Source organism: Vidua chalybeata, chromosome 14 (genome assembly GCF_026979565.1).
Source record: "Vidua chalybeata isolate OUT-0048 chromosome 14, bVidCha1 merged haplotype, whole genome shotgun sequence".
In the NCBI taxonomy this organism is placed as follows: domain Eukaryota; kingdom Metazoa; phylum Chordata; class Aves; order Passeriformes; family Viduidae; genus Vidua; species Vidua chalybeata.
This window is the reverse complement of record NC_071543.1, coordinates 1,172,191-1,185,314: the sequence shown is the minus strand read 5'-3', so window position 1 is coordinate 1,185,314 and position 13,124 is coordinate 1,172,191. Positions and strand designations below refer to the sequence as shown.

Sequence of the window (13,124 nt, the reverse complement as noted above, 5' to 3'; positions counted from 1 at the left end):
GGGGCTGCTGCTCGTCGTTCTGGCCCTGCCTGCAGCGCTGTGTAACCACAGCCAAGGGGATTTGCTTTCCACCCTCCCCATTTCGTGGTTTGCTTCCCATTCCCCGTCATCACACTGGGCCCCGTGTCTGCCTTTCCCCACACCATGGCTCCGAGGGCAGGCAGGTGATTTACCCAGCGCTCTCTTTGCAGTCCCCCAAATCTGCTTTCATCAGCGCAGCCAAGAAGGCGAAGCTAAGGTCCAACCCGGCCAAAGTCCGATTTTCCGAGCAGGTGACGGTCGGCGAGACAGACCCAGTAAGTCCTGCCCTGCCTTCCTCTGTGCTTCACCCCCTGAGGTGTCCCCAAGGCCACAGCATGCGGGGTGGCTGGGGGGCCACAGGGCTCCTCTTCCCTGATTTGGGCTCTGCAGGTGAGAGCAGCTGTCTGGCCTGGGGAGCCCCACTGGACAGATGTCCTTGGGCACAGTCAACGTGTTGGGTCACTGCTGGGGGGCTTGCTGTGGGCGCCCCCCGTCCCTCTGAAGGAGCCCCAAAAACTGGCCTTAGAAACCTGGTCTCAGCTGAGTCCACCCAGGGGAGGCATCCAGGCAATACCAGTGCCTGCTCTAAGGAAGATCTGTGGCTTCCAGCCTGATCCCAAAAGCTTTGGAGTGCCTCTGTGTGGGGCAGGGTGACCAGGGCACTGCTGAATGGCTGTGGAAGCTGAAGAGTTCCAGCCCAGTGCTTTTATCTCTTAATTGCAGAAAGGTTTTATTAACAACAAAACAAAACTGGAAAAAAAAAAAAAAAACAACCCTGTAAAGCGCTTCTAGCATGTTCTATTTTTCAGGAAAATCAATTAGGTAATTATCTGATTGAAATGCTTCTCACCAAATAAAATCAGCCTTCTCCCAACTTCCTGCAGAGGGGATGTTCAGGGCTGAGGGGGGATAGGCTTGGGGTGAGGGTCAGGAAAGGGGGATCAGCTCTGAGCCACCCCAGCCATACCTCCTGTCTGGGACACCAGCTGGGGAGCGGGACAGGCTGCCAGGCATGGGCACTGGGATGTGCTGGACAGAGCCAGATGCTCTGTTCCCACTGCAGCTGCTGGGAGCTGAGGAGGTGAATCTCTCAGGCAGCTCTGAATTGCCTCAGCTCCGCACTTCCTGATGGCTCGACAGAATGCTGGGTTGTCTGGGGAAATGTGCCTGTTAGCACAAAAGCCCAGAGCAGCAGAGGATGCCACGAGTGCTCCATCACTGACACTCTCTCTCCCCACCCTCCCTCCGTCTCTCCGTGCCCCCCACCCTCCTCGCCTCCCCCTTTGCTGGCCCCACATGCCAGGACATGTTGAAGAAAGAAGCTCTCCTCCTCATTCCCAACGTGCTGAAGGTTTTCCTGGAGAACGGGCAGATCAAATCCTTCACGTTCGATGGCCGAACCACTGTGAAGGTGAGCCCCTCTGCTCCCCCCACAGCACCGTGACACCCCTCTCCTCCCACCTGCCCAGTCCATTTTTCCTCTCCTGCTTCCCGAGCACGAACAGCAGCGCTGGGCTGGCTGCGAGCCGCTCTGGCATGATGGATGGCCCGTCTGCCTCCCCAGGCAGCACGCTTTGCAGCTGGCAGGGACGGGGCTTTGCTGGCTCTGCCTCTCCTGCCTTCTCTCCTTGCTGTGAGCCTGCCCTCCAGCCAGGCTGGATCTCCTGCGAGTCCCCCTGCCAGGGGCCAGCTCCCTCAGCAGCACCCGGGGTTAGCCCGGGTCACCTCCCGCTGCCACCTGGCTGCTGGGCACCTCTCCTGTACCGTCTTGTGGACCCTCTCAGCCTCATCCTGGCACGGCCCCAGTTGCCAGGGGCGAGTGGGCTCTCAGTGAGGTCCCAGTGAAGTAGCCAGTGCCTGGCACCCAAGCTGTCTGTGGCATTTGCAGGACGTGATGGTGACGTTGCAGGACCGCCTGTCGCTGAGACACATCGAGCACTTTGCCCTGGTCCTGGAGTATTCCAGCCCGGAGCAGAGCCACCGCTTCCTGCTGCTCCAGGACAAGCAGCCGCTGGCCCACGTAAGCTGCTGGGCGTGGGAGGGTGTTGGGATGGCCGAGGTGAGGGGCTGGGCACAGAGAGCCTCCTCTTCCCCCAGTGAGGACTTGGCTGGTGTAGGCACACAGTTTGTGTCACTGGGGCTGTGTGTGGCACACAGTTTGTGTCACTGGGGCTGTGTGTGGCACAGTTTGTGTCACTGGGATGGGGCTGTGTGTGGCACAGTTTGTGTCACTGGCACTGGGGCTGTGTGTGGCACACAGTTTGTGTCACTGGGGCTGTGTGTGGCACAGTTTGTGTCACTGGGATGGGGCTGTGTGTGGCACAGTTTGTGTCACTGGGATGGGGCTGTGTGTGGCACAGTTTGTGTCACTGGGATGGGGCTGTGTGTGGCACAGTTTGTGTCACTGGCACTGGGGCTGTGTGTGGCACAGTTTGGGTCACTGGGATGGGGCTGTGTGTGGCACACAGTTTGTGTCACTGGGATGGGGCTGTGTGTGGCACAGTTTGGGTCACTGGGATGGGGCTGTGGCCCAGCCTCATCCCCAGTGGGCACAGCTGTGAGGAGCAGGTGAGCAGCATTGGCAGCAATGAGCCATGGAGTGCCCAGGGGCACTGAGCAACCACCAAAGGGAGCAGAGGGCACACAGAGCCATGCATGAACATGAGGGTATAAAAGGCTGGGCTGAAGAACAGGAAGGGCAGACACTTGCACCCTTCTGAGGTGATATGGTGTTACTCTGTATGGGCAGACACCTGAAGCCTTCTGAAATTGTGTGATTATAATTTGTGTATTGTGGCCATCTCAATTGTGATGTGCTGTAACAGGCTGGGATTGTGCTGTGGGGTGGCACAGCCTTTCCTTGCCTCTGGCATGGTCCTGCAGGCTCAGGGGTGAAAAGGGTGGCCAAAGAGGGAGACAGTCAGGGTTTTATCCGTCCCACACTGACAGCATCATGGAGCTGCTCTGTGCTCCAGCCTGGGCAGCTGCAGACAGCACTCATGAGTATCCTTGGCTAGGAGAGGCAATAAGCTGGCACTGCACAGAACCAGGGATAAAATGGGGATAAAATGGAGCAACCATTAGCCTAAGTGGCACAAACCCTACAGCACCAAGCAAAGCTGTCACACCAAGGAAGGCTGGGACGTTGCCGGGATGAAAGGTGGTGCATGGACGAGAGGAATGAAATATAATACCAGAAGAGAGGAGAGGGCATCTCGTGCCCTGCAGCCAGTGGTTCCTGGGCTCACTGCTCCCCTCTGCTCCTTCCATAGGTTGTGCAAAGAACACACTACCATGGCATGAGGTGCCTCTTCCGTGTGAGCTTCTTCCCCAAGGACCCAGTGGAGCTGCTGCGCCGGGACCCTGCAGCTTTCGAGTACCTGTACATCCAGGTAGGGACTGGGAGCTGCTGGAGCTCGTGGTCCACAGGTCTGCCAGGGCTGGGCCCTGTGGCAGCACCGCTCAGGTGGCAGTGCCCTGTCCCTGTCCCTGTCTGAGGACACCTCTTCTCCCTTCTGCAGAGCCGCAACGATGTGATCAGAGAGCGCTTCGGCACAGACCCCAAGCCAGAGATGCTGCTGGGGCTGGCTGCCCTCCACATCTACATCACTGTCTCAGCCACCCGCCCCAGCCAGAAGGTCTCCCTCAAGAACGTGGAGTGAGTCCTCCTCCCTGTCCCCAGGCTTCCATGCAGCCCTCCTTCGTTGTCCCTTCCCTGTGTCCCTGTGTCACCGCAATGTTTTGGGGTGCGGAGCATGAGGTGCTCTGAGAGCCCCCCGAGCTGGGTGGTGGCTCAGGGGCTTGGCAGCAGTGACAGCCAGCCCCTGGTCCCACCATGGGGCTGTGTAAGACCCCCTCACACTGACATGCAGCAGCCAGGGCTGGGGACACTTGCTGTCAGCCCAGGATCATTTCCATGGGAAGCCAGGCTGGTTTTCTGCCCGCATCCAAGGCAAGGAGAAGGCTCTGTGGCTGTCTCAGCCCATCACCAAGCGCTGGCTCAGCCCTCCTGTGGCTCCTGGGGGGACCTAAACCCATACCCAGCCCACCCGTGCAGCTGGCCTTGCCCAGTTGGCACAGGGAGGAAGGAGGGAGGGGTCACCCGAGAGGACCCCAAAAGAGGTTTGGGAATTTGCCCTGCATCCCCTGAGCTTGCGTGAAGGTGAGTGGGAGCCGGGGTCTGCTGCAGAGCGTGGCGCTGCCGTTCCCCAGGCTGAAGCTGGTAGCTGTGTCACCAGCCTGGGGTGACATCCCCATCCCCTTGGGGACCCGAGCTGGGGGCTGCTGCTGCTCCGGCTGTGGCGCCAAGGAAGTGCTGGTGTGGCTCCAGCTCCCTCTGACGGCAGGAGGATGCTCTGGGACAGTTTTCTGTCCCTCTCTGCTCGCCGGCAGTGTCTCCGACCTGGCAGCTCATGCAGGCTTCCCTCCCCACAGGAAGGAGTGGGGCCTGGAGCCCTTCCTGCCCCCCTCGCTCCTGCAGCTCGTCAAAGAGAAGAGCCTTCGGAAATCCCTCTCGCAGCAGCTCAAAGCCCACCAGCACCAGCCTGGCGGCACCAAGGTGAGCCCAGCCCTCAGAGTCCCTGTTCAGGGCTGCTGGGGTGACAGCCTGCCCCCCACCCCAGCCCGTTATCCCCAGCTCCTCGGGGACTCCTGTTATCAAATCCCCTGCAAGGGAGATGAACCCCAGCCAGCCAGGCAGACACTCTCTCTCCTGAACCCGCGTTCAGGAGCTGGTGTGGATTGCAGGGGGTGCAGGGCTGAGATCAGCCGAGGCTTGGCTGAAGTGGCACACATCAGCTCCTTGCTATCGCTGCTTCTGGGCTTGGGAAGCTCTGGAGGCGGCGGCTGAGCCATCGCCCTGGTCCCTGCAGCCTTCACAGCTGCCCAGGGAGGGAGGGAGGGCTGTACACCTCGGGGGGGTTACACATCAAGCACTGGGGCTCCTTCCTGGCTGTGCCTCTGCTCTGAGTTACCTCCCAGCAGCTGCCCAGGATGGCAGGGGAGTGGGAACTGCCCTCACCCACCACTCAGACTCGCTGCCAGCACAGCCCGTGCCCGGAGCTGCCTGACAGCTTGCTGTGCACCCCTACCTGAGAGCCCCCGAGTCTGCCCCAGCCTCCTGCCTCTCTCCCCCCTGTGCTCACAGTGATCACCCGTGTGGTTTTTGTCAGGTCTCCACAGCCCAGGCAAAGCTGCAGTACCTGAGGATCCTGAACGAGCTGCCGACCTTCGCTGGGGTTCTCTTCAACACGGTGGGACTGGTACGGTAATTCAGGCTGGGCTGGGAGGTGCCTGCTCCCGAGTGTGTGCTGGGGGGAGCCAGGGGACACGTGGCTCCCACAGAAATCACTTCCCTCAGTCTCCTGCTCTGCCCTGCTGAGCTCCAAGCCCACCCAGAAAGCCTCGGAGCCTCTGCTGTCAGCAGGTCGTGTTTTCAGCTCTGCAGGGTCAGGATCTGCCCTGTTCCTGCCAGCCTGTGGGGCAGCAAGATGACCTGCTCTGCGAAGCCGGAGGAGTTTCAGGCGTGTGTTTGTAGCTCGAGCGTGCCCTGGCACATCCTGCCATCCATCCTGGAGGAGGGCAGCTCCTGGCAAAGGCCACTGTGTTCCCTGCTTGCCCACAGCTGGGCTTGCTGCCCTGTCACAGGTGCTGCAGTGATCACTGCCACGGTGATCCTTCATCTGCACTGCTCACCCAAACCACCTCAGCAGGAGGAAAGCCACCAGCCCAAACAGGACCCACTGAGGCTTCCCACTGCCTGGCCCACCCTGTCATCCCTCTCATCCACCTCCTACGCAGAGGTCCCCATGTAGGTGTCACCTCTCTGCCATCCTTCCCTTTACCCTCACCTGTGGTCTCAGCACTCCCCTGGCTTCCAGTGCTTTGCCTGCTGGGTTCCATCTCTGGCAGCCTTTGGTCTGCTCTGCCCCTCACCTCACAGCTCAAAGGGCTGCCTGCAGGAAATCAGTGCAGGCACAACCTCGTGGTGTCTGCTTGGTGCCACAGCAGAGCAGTCAGAGCCTGCCCCTGACACTGCCTGAGTAGACAGCATGTTTTTTTATCTCTGACACCAAAGCAATGCTTCTGAGCCAGCCTGTGAGTTGAACTGTGTTGAAGTGGTAAAAAGTGTTCCCATATTATTTTCTGCAATGGTCTGCCCAGCTCCTCTTCCCCTCCACACCTGGCTTGAAGCATCCTTTTAGACCAGAGCAAGAAACATCCCGATTTCCAGTCAAGGCTTTGGTCTTTCTTTTTTTCTGAAATACATTCACTCCCTCCTTTGCTTCTGTCTCTCAGAGGCAATGTCAGATCAGACAGATTTGTAACACACTTACTTCAGTGTAGTGACCCCAGTGAGCCTGAATATTTCATGTGGACACTCAGTTCAGAGCTTTACTTTTAAATAGCCTTGGCATCCTGCACACCACTCCCAGCTCTGCAAAGGGGCTCAGGGAGGCAGGTTAGTGGCACCAGCCTTACCTACTGCTCCACAAAAGGCATCCTGGAGCTGACCAGGCTGCCAGCATTGAGGCTTGGCTCCATGGAGAGAGCCAGGTGCAGCCTGTGCCACGCCAGGGTGTGTTTGTTCACCCCTGCCTGTCTGTCTCTCTCTCTCTCTCCATGTGCCTGTGCCACTAGGACGAGAAGCAGGCAGCCACCACCCTGCTGGTGGGACCCCGGCACGGCATCAGCCACGTCATTGACCTGAAGACCAACCTCACCACGGTGCTGTCAGAGTTCAGCAAGGTCAGCAAGATCCAGCTGTTCAGGGAGAACCAGGGGGTGGCCCGGGTGGAGACGAGCATCCTGGATGCCAAGGTAGGCATGGGTGCCGTGGAGATGAGGCTGGGGGTTTGGGGCCAGCCTTTGAGGGGATTCACGTCACAGCTGTGTGCTGGAGAATCTGCTTGGGATTCCTAGAGACTCCAAAACCCCTTTCACACCAGGGCCTGCAGCATCTCCCCTGCTGGTCTGACTCCTTGTGCCACACAGGCAGGGATGGCTGCTGAGGGCCACAGGGCAGGCACGGTGCCCTTCTGGCCATGACCCAGGGCCACAGGGCAGGCACGGTGCCCTTCTGGCCATGACCCAGGGCCACAGGGCAGGCACGGTGCCCTTCTGGCCATGACCCAAACACCTACCTAATGGTTCAAGCAGGATCCTCGGGGCAGGTGGGGGTGACACAGGCCAGGCAGGTAGCAGGAGCCTTTGGAGGCAGGACAGCACCTCGCCTCTGCTCAGGGCTGGAGAGGAGCAGTACGTGGCCATAGCTGGGCTGGGTGCAGCTACTGGAGGGGACCGGGAGGTTTCATGCATTAGTAGCACTTGTGGAACTTGTCAAGCCGGGCAGGATTGTTGAATGAAGTGGACATGATGGGAAGGAGGTGTTGGGCTCAGTGGGAGCACAGATGGCTGTGTGTCCCTGGCCCAGTAGCCACCCCCTGGGTACCTTGCCAGCTGCCCCTGTTATCCTCCCTTTCAGCCCCCAGAGCAGCCCTTGGCAGGCCCCCCTGAGCCCCGTGTGTTGTCATCCCCCATCTCCTGCTGTTGTTGTGCAGTGCAGTGCTGGTTCTGATAGTCAATCCCTGTGGCCAGCCCCTGTCACCCCTCCTCAAGGGTCCCAAACCCGCCAAGAAAAGTGTCAGCAGCACAGTAAGATCTTTATTTCCTTCTTTGGTGCCTGGTGCAGCAGCCACAAGATCCTAAAGAGAACTTCCCTTGGCCTTTGGTCAGGTTTTTAACAAGCTGGGACACGGCCCTGACAGACTCAAAGGCACATAGTTCTATGTGTCTCCAGGGCATCCTCGGTGTCACTGCCTCCCTGCCCCATGGGGAAGGGCAGCTGAGAGGCAGAGATCTCACAGGTAAATGCCAAGTCTCCTCTCTCCTCTCCTCTCCTCTCCTCTCCTCTCCTCTCCTCTCCTCTCCTCTCTCCTCTCCTCTCCTCTCCTCTCCTCTCCTCTCCTCTCCTCTCCTCTCCTCTCCTCTCCTCTCCTCTCCTCTCCTCTCCTCTCCTCTCCTCTCCTCTCCTCTCCTCTCCTCTCCTCTCCTCTCCTCTCCTCTCCTCTCCTCTCCTCTCCTCTCCTCTCCTCTCCTCTCCTCTCCTCTCCTCTCCTCTCCTCTCCCTCTGAATTCAACAGGACAGAGTTAGGATTGACTTTGGAGTTGGTCAGTCAGGAGCAGTACTTGGCAGAGCCTGCCTGGCACAGTGGCCCAGGACTCTGTGGGGCAGGGAGGTGCTGCTGCACAAGCCCTCTGAGCCTTTGGCTGTGGGTCAGCTTTCCTGCCCCTGCATTCATCCCTTTTCCCCCCGAGACTGATGAGGCTGAGCTGCTTTGCCAGCTGTCTCTGTGTTTCATCTCCTGCAAGGTCTCAAAGCCTCAGCCCTCTCTGCAGCCCTTTCTTTGCACTGCTTCAGTCGTAGTCTCACAGCTGTAATCGTGGTGGATTTGTTTAGGATTCTCCTGCTGCCTCCTGTCCTGGTGGATTTTAGCACTTTCTCCCACCCAGCTCATTAATTCCTCCAAGTCTGTTTTCCTGCTGCCACTGTGCCTGGTCCAGCAGCTCTGCTAACCTGCAGTAACACTCCAGCAGCCTCTGCCAGAGCTGTGCTAATCCTCATCCCCTCTGCTTCAGCTCTCCCCTCCACAGCCTCATGGACAAAGCCCTTTTTTTGCATTCCTAATCCAAGTGGGTATTTGGTCAACTGTAACATTTTTTACATTCCCTCTTCTGCATCCCACCGAGGTCAGTTGTTGTGCAGTTAAAGCCTTGGTGTCCTGCTGTGTCTGTTCTAACCCTTCAAAGCCCTCACCCTCCCCTGCTGCAGCATGGAGAGGTGGAAGCCCTCCTCGCCTAGCCCCTCCAGCTGCCTGGGCTGTGCAGGAATCCATCCATTTGCTCCTTACAGAGCAGGAATAACCAGGGGCTGCACCACGCGTAACCCTGCAGGTTCCTCCTGCTGCCCACGCCCCTTGGATTTGTGTGCATAAAATCACCACATTAATGCATTAATAACAGGCTGCTCATGACCCTGTCACTGCTCGTGGCTCGCTGTGAGTGCTCTGAGCATGGCTGTCCCCACTGTCACCTCGCTCCATGGCACTGAGCTCTTGGGGTGCTGCTGTCCTCTCCCTGGTGTGGAAGAGAGCACCGTTCCCCCCACACAGACTGGCCACGGGAGGGACAGATGCTCTGGAGGCTTAGGTGATGCTGGCATCCATCTGCTCTGCATTAGGTGACAATTCCCACGCAGCTTGTCCACAGATCCTGCAGCGCTGCTCCCCACAGCCAATCCCCGCGGCAGCAATCCACTCTGTACCTCCCCCAGCCCTTTCCTGCTGCAGGAGCAGACTTTCCCCTGTGACCCTGCTGTCCAGCCCCCCAAAGGCTGGAGACAAGCCAGCTCACTGGAGTAAGCCAGCTCACACACTTCCAGCGAGCACGTCCGCATGCACGGTGGCTTTATCTCCATGAGAAACTCCAGGCAGCTGCCTCTGGCCACCAAAAGCCCCTCTGCCTGCCTGGAATGGAGCAAGCACCCCATTTATGGCTCTCAGCAGGCTCCACAGCACCGTGCCAGGGCAGAGGCTGCTGTTATCTGTCTTCATTTAGCCATTATCCGAAGGGCTGGGCTTTAAAGGCAGAATGTTTGCTCCAAAATGAGGCATATGCTAATCCTACGCAGGACAGCGATGGATGAGGCAGGCTAAGAAAAGCAGGCAAAAAGATCATTACCTCACAGCACTAATCTGCCCTCTACAATTATTCTGTTGCACTGAGCGTGTCACTGGCTAAAGCCCTAGGTTGCAAATCAATCAGTTTCTGCTGTGAGTTGCAAACCATTAGAGGGCTCAGAGTGGTGTCCTGACTGCTCTGGAGACCTGTCAAATCCATGTCACCCCTGGGGACCTGTCAGAGCTCCAGTGTAGGAGGGGATGTCCCCCCGGGCTATTTCACCCTGATGCTGGCATGGGACGCTGGTGCTGGGGCAGCTCCCAGCCTGAATCTGTAGGAGGTGCTCGCTGAGTTACTGTGGAAACACAGATGGTCCATGATGGTTTAGGGTTTTGTGCAGAAAGACCATCTTGAATTTCTAAGTGTAGTTAAAATGACGGGTAAAAAAGGGGTCGGGTCATAGAGCAGCCCTCAGCTGGGCGGTCTGAACACCCTGACCAAACCTGCCAGCACAGTCCAGACATCCTTATCTGCTGCTGAGCTGCAACCACGGCCCAGACTCACCTGCCAGGAAGGAGCTGGGGGAGATTTTCAGGTAACAAACAGGCTTGAGGAGATCATAAACCATTTGCATTTATTTTGGGCGGAAAAGAAATACTGTTTGTCTTATGAATTATTCACTAGGTAGTTAATTGGTTTGTTTTGGCACTTTTCCATTCTGGGCTTCAATTTCTGTTTAAAACAGCCCAGGGATACCAACCCAAGGCTGGTACCTCTGCTTTGCCTTCTTTAGATTTTTGCCACTGTGGCAAGGGGGGGGCAAATGCTGACAGAACCCCTCAGAGAGGAGCCACACAACCTCGGGACAGAAGAACAAAAACCTCCAGGCTTCTGCTGCTGGTTCCAAGGATTTTTGTTCCTTTGCAAGGTCTGTGAGAGCTGCAGGGAGGACAGGAGCAGGGTTTGTCTCAACAGTCACGGAAGGAGTGGGCAGTTCTGCTTGGGAATGCTGCGAAAGTTCCCAGTCTGCAGCTGGGGGCAGGACCACACATCCCCAGCTGCACTGCAGTGGTGCCAGTGGTCTTTTTGCAGATTTCAGTGGTCATTCTCACCTGACAGATCCTCCTTTCTGCTGGGGCTGTAGCTTCTCTGTTCTTCCTCCTCACGTTTGGGCACTGATTCTGGAGCTCATGCATTTGCTGGGGGCAGGGAGGTGGCACGAGGTGTCTCCTGTGATCTTTATGCATTAAGTGCATCTTGCCAGGTTAGGGGGCTCTGCATCTCCCAGGGGCTTCCCCCTCCTGCTGGGACCAGCATTTGAGAGTGGCCAATGCTTCTGAGCCAGCTTCACGCACGCATCTCCCTTCCTCCCTGGTGCAGCCCTGCAAAGTCCTCCTGTACTCCCAGTATCCCGGGAAGGACAATGTCAGCACCTCCTGCCTGGCACCTGGACAAGCCTGGCAGCCTGGATGGGGCACAGGAGGTGACTGCTCCCCCAGGCTCCCCAGTGCAGGAGGTGTGGGGGGAGCTGCTCAGCTCCAGGCTCCCCTGGCTGTGCAGCTCCGCAGCTCCCACGGGAGCTAAGGGTTTGTTCTTTCTGAAAAGGCTTTTCCAGTGGAGCATTTCTCCTTTCTGATTTACACAGCTGCACACCGCTGGGCTTTTCGTCATTAACAGCCTTGACATTGGGAAAAAGGCTGCTGAAGCGCTCTGAATGCGAATGAAAGGAGGTGCCTGGGGGCAGCCGCATCACCTGAGCCGGGACAGGCTCTGCAGCTCAGCAGAGGTGCAGAGGAGCTGTCCCAGGCTGTGCCCTGTCCCTGTGCTGGGCTCTGGGGCAGGAGCCCGCGGCACTGGCTGCTCGCCAGGCACAATTCAATCAAAGGCATCGGGGTAATTGCCTTTGGTCTCCCAGCAGGGCCCGCAGCCAGCCGGCGCTCAAGCCAAGATCAAGACTTGAGAGAGGAAACCAAAGGAAAAATTAATTCAGAAAGATCCCTGGCTGCTGCCGCTGTGCCTGGCATGTGGGTACTGGTGTTGGTGTCCCAGGGCGTGCTTCCAGCCTGCCACAGGAAAAAAAAAAGCCCTGTGCACAGCTGGGGTTCAGCCCTCTCCTCTCTGCGTGGAAGGAGAGCCCTTCCTCTCCCAGGTGATGGATGATGACCCCTGTGAGCCTTCCCTGCTGGAGCCAGCCCCAAGCCTGGCTGTGCCCCCTCAGCTGATCCTGGCAGGGCTGTGCTGAGGCCAGTGCCCGATGGGTGTTTGCTGAACTCCAGTCTGAAAGCAGTGGGGAGCCCCATCAAAGTCACCAGGGCAGGCCAGGCTGACGTTCCTCCCGCTCCTGCAAGCACTGCCTGAAGCCCCTGGGATTTCTCCCACAGGAAGAGCGAGGCTTTGGAGAGATGACAGGCCCGCAGCTCTGATCCCCCACACCAAATTAATCTTTATTTGCACTAAACCGTTCTGAAATGCCATCATCTCCTGGGAGAGAGGGAGGGATTGAGGTTTCCTTTGGCTCGGTACCTGGGTGGGAGGGGCAGATGCAGATCCCTGCTTGCAGTGGGGTGTAAGGCAAGGGAATGGGATGTAAGGGAATGGGATGCAAAGCAAAGCACTGGGATGCAAAGCAAAGCACTGGGATGCAAAACAAAGCACTTCCCAGCTCCAGCACCACCCAGATTGCTGCCTGCAGGCACACAGGGGACGATGAAAGAAACACCAGAGGCAGACGACAGGTGGAGAGGATGAGTTTCTAAGCCTGAAAAGCCAAATTTGATTTGTTCTTAAAGAAAAAAAAAAAAAAAAAGGAAAAAGAGAAAAAGAAGCTCCAAAGCCAACCAAAAAAATGCAGCCCTCTAAGGAAGGAGAGACCTGCAGGTCTAACCAAGCCAGCACCCTTATTGATCAACAAGTGGGAAGTAGTGGTCCTTGTCACAAGCAGCTTGGTGTTGGTAGAACTGAGTTATTAATGCTTCAGGGGAGAGAAGGAAAGGTCAAAGTAGAAGTGAAAAATTGACTGCTGCCTCGTTAGGCCCAGGTGCCTCTATTATTAAATAAAACCTCGGCAGTGCACCTCAAGTAAACCAAGGAACATAAATTATGTAAATTCATCTCCCATCTTTCTGCTGCACTGCATTAAAGGAAGCAGGGTAGGACCCAAAGTACGTGATAAAGGGGAGAGATTAAAAGGAGATGCATATAATCTTAGAGGTTATAGCATGAATAGATCGAGCCATAAATTAATTTCAGTATGAGGACTGTTAAAGTCATCTAACATCACCCTGGCCAGAAAATTTCCTACAGACCTTTGTTGGAGCAAGAAAATACGCTCCAGAAGAACACTGAGATCTTGTTTAAAAGCAGGGCATTATAGAAAAATCACTATATCATTAATAAGCTAATGCAAAAGTAATTTCTTCTATCCG

At 57.0% G+C, this 13,124-nt stretch overlaps 1 protein-coding gene across 4 annotated transcripts in view; it reads left to right on the top strand.

Moving 5' to 3' along the window:
• The window catches only part of FRMPD3 (FERM and PDZ domain containing 3), a 58,826-nt gene that overhangs the window by 31,279 nt on the left and 14,423 nt on the right, over positions 1-13,124 (top strand). For all 4 annotated transcript variants that reach the window (XM_053955991.1, XM_053955989.1, XM_053955992.1 and 1 more), the window contains 8 exons: positions 192-296; positions 1,325-1,432; positions 1,910-2,041; positions 3,294-3,413; positions 3,543-3,679; positions 4,456-4,579; positions 5,193-5,282; positions 6,661-6,840. In XM_053955991.1, the coding sequence (XP_053811966.1) occupies positions 192-296; positions 1,325-1,432; positions 1,910-2,041; positions 3,294-3,413; positions 3,543-3,679; positions 4,456-4,579; positions 5,193-5,282; positions 6,661-6,840 (996 nt within the window). The remainder of the gene's footprint in view (positions 1-191; positions 297-1,324; positions 1,433-1,909; positions 2,042-3,293; positions 3,414-3,542; positions 3,680-4,455; positions 4,580-5,192; positions 5,283-6,660; positions 6,841-13,124) is intronic.